Source organism: Corapipo altera, unplaced genomic scaffold, assembly GCF_003945725.1.
Source record: "Corapipo altera isolate COAL_440 unplaced genomic scaffold, ASM394572v1 56327, whole genome shotgun sequence".
NCBI classification, from domain to species: Eukaryota; Metazoa; Chordata; class Aves; order Passeriformes; family Pipridae; genus Corapipo; species Corapipo altera.
Window position 1 is genome coordinate 1 of NW_020886871.1, and position 2,333 is coordinate 2,333.

Below are 2,333 nucleotides of genomic sequence, written 5' to 3' on the forward strand. Positions count from 1 at the left end.
AGCAGGGAGAAGCCCTTCAGGTGCTTGGAATGTGGGAAGAGCTTCAGCCAGAGCTCCCATCTGATCCGACACCAGCACATCCACACTGGGGAACGGCCGTACACGTGTGGGGAATGTGGGAAGAACTTCAACCAGAGATCCAACCTCCTCAAGCACCAGCACATCCACACAGGGGAATGGCCCTACACGTGTGGGGAGTGTGGGAAGAGCTTTAGGCAGAGCTCCACCCTGATCCAACACCAGCACATCCATAATGGGGAACGGCCCTACAAGTGCATGGAATGTGGGAAGAGCTTTGGGAACAGCTCCCACTTGATTCAACACCAGCACATCCACACTGGAGAACGGCCCTACACATGTGGGGAATGTGAGAAGGGCTTCAGTGACAGCTCCAGCCTCCGCAAACACCAGCGCATCCACACTGGAGAACGGCCCTACAAGTGCTTGGAATGTGGGAAGAGGTTTCAGACCAGCTCACATGTCCTCCTGCATGAGCGGACGCACACGGATGAGAGGCCCTTCCGCTGCACCGACTGCGGGAAGGGCTTCAACCGGAACTCCCACCTCATCAGGCACCGATCCATCCACAGCGGGGAGAGGCCCTACAAGTGTGGGGAGTGTGGGAAGAGCTTCACTCACAGCTCCACCCTCCACACCCACCAGCGCGTCCATACCAAGGAACGGCCCTATGTGTGTGGGGAATGTGGGAAGAGCTTCAGTGACAACTCCAGCCTTCACTCTCACCATCGCATCCACACTGGAGAACGGCCCTACAAGTGCTTGAAATGTGGGAAGAGCTTCATGAAGAGCTCCCACCTCCTCAGCCACCAGCACATCCACACTGGGGAACGGCCCCACACGTGTGGGGAATGTGGGAAGAGCTTCAGTTACATCTCCAGCCTCTGCAGGCACCAGCGCATCCACACCGGGGAAAGGCCTTACATGTGTGGGGAGTGTGGGAAGAGCTTCACCCAGAGCTGTAACTTGACCTCACACAAACGGACCCACCAGTAAGGGAAGCCCTCTGAGTGCCCTGACTGCGGGAAGAGCTTCCGCCCCTGCTTCCACCCCAAATGAACCCCCTGATGGGGAGGCAACCCCTGGAGTCCAGTGACTGTCAGTCCATCCCTTTCCACCAGAAAGGGCCAGTCCCCTTTCCCAGGGGCAGCTTCTTCCATCAGAACCCTTCCTGAGGGGGTGTGTGGAGATTCCTGCCTTGGCTGGGGACCCCCCAATGTCACTGCTGTAGGTTGAGATCTCCCCCCGAGTGTTGGTCTGGGGGAGTTCCATCCATCTCTAATAAGAATTATTGCTTTTGTGCCAGCTTGAGTAGAATTGCTTCAACAATTGCTTTAGTGTAGAGCACTGTCCTATCTTATCCTGTACTCCTGGTAGTTTTAGTTTTTCTGTTGTGCAGTAAATAATTCTGCTGAAGATCTTTTGTCTGATCATTTGGAACCCTAAATAATTCATTTCTATCAGTAGATCTGATTTGCCATCATTAAAACCTGGGGGCCAAAAGTGCTTCAGTCACACCTCTGTAATTCCTCTAAACTGAAAGTGTTGGCATAATCCAAGGTTGAGATTGGATCCAGCAGCCTCCAGCACCCCACAGTAAATTGGGAGTTCAGGGGGGCCAACCCCCCCTTTCCATCGTTCTCCCTGTTCCTCCCACTTTTTCATTGTCCCCTCAATCCCCCTCTCCGATCAGTTTAGAGGTCCCAACCCCCACTTTTTTCCCCCCTCTCCCACCCTTTCCACATCATCCCCCCAATCCTCAGGTCCCTCCAACTCAGTTTGGGGTCCCACCACCCCAAGAAAAGGGGTTAGGGGGGGTCCTGGGTTGGCTCTGAGTATGTTTGGGGGGTTCTCCGAGGCCTGTGTGGAGGTTTAGGGGGGTCCCAGCACCGTTTGGGGTGAGCTGGGTGCTTAATTGAGGGGCAGGTGCCCTCCCAAAGCCCCCCCAGAGCAGCTTAACATGGAGGACCCAGGAGGGTCCACATTCCCAATCCATCCTGGGGCCAGTTCTGCCCCCCCCCCCAAAACTCAGCTTCACGAGGACCCCCAAGCCCCTCCTCAACTGCCCCACAATAAAAAGGAACTGGGGAGAACTGGGAAGCTTTACTGGGATCACTGGGAGCAGCCGGGCGGAGGCAGAGTGACAGCAGGGGAGGGGACACACGACCCCCCAAAATCCTCACGGGATTGGGGGGGGTTCCTGGCTGGACCCGAGGCCCCAGGGAGGGGCTGCGGCCGCCGGCGGCTCAGGAGCTCTGTGGGGAGAGAAAAGGGGGTGACACCGGGGTGGGGGGTCCCCGGGGGGGCACAGACGC

The 2,333-nt window shown here is 56.9% G+C and overlaps 1 protein-coding gene across 1 annotated transcript; it reads left to right on the top strand.

Annotated features, from left to right (window-relative positions):
- Positions 1-3: 3 nt before the first annotated feature.
- LOC113941384 (zinc finger protein 250-like) lies at positions 4-1,225 on the top strand (the record flags this gene model as incomplete). The annotated part of the gene is made up of 1 exon (XM_027632542.1): positions 4-1,225. A coding segment is annotated over one exon (1,011 nt), but the record flags the coding sequence as incomplete, so codon positions are not given.
- Positions 1,226-2,333: the final 1,108 nt, after the last annotated feature.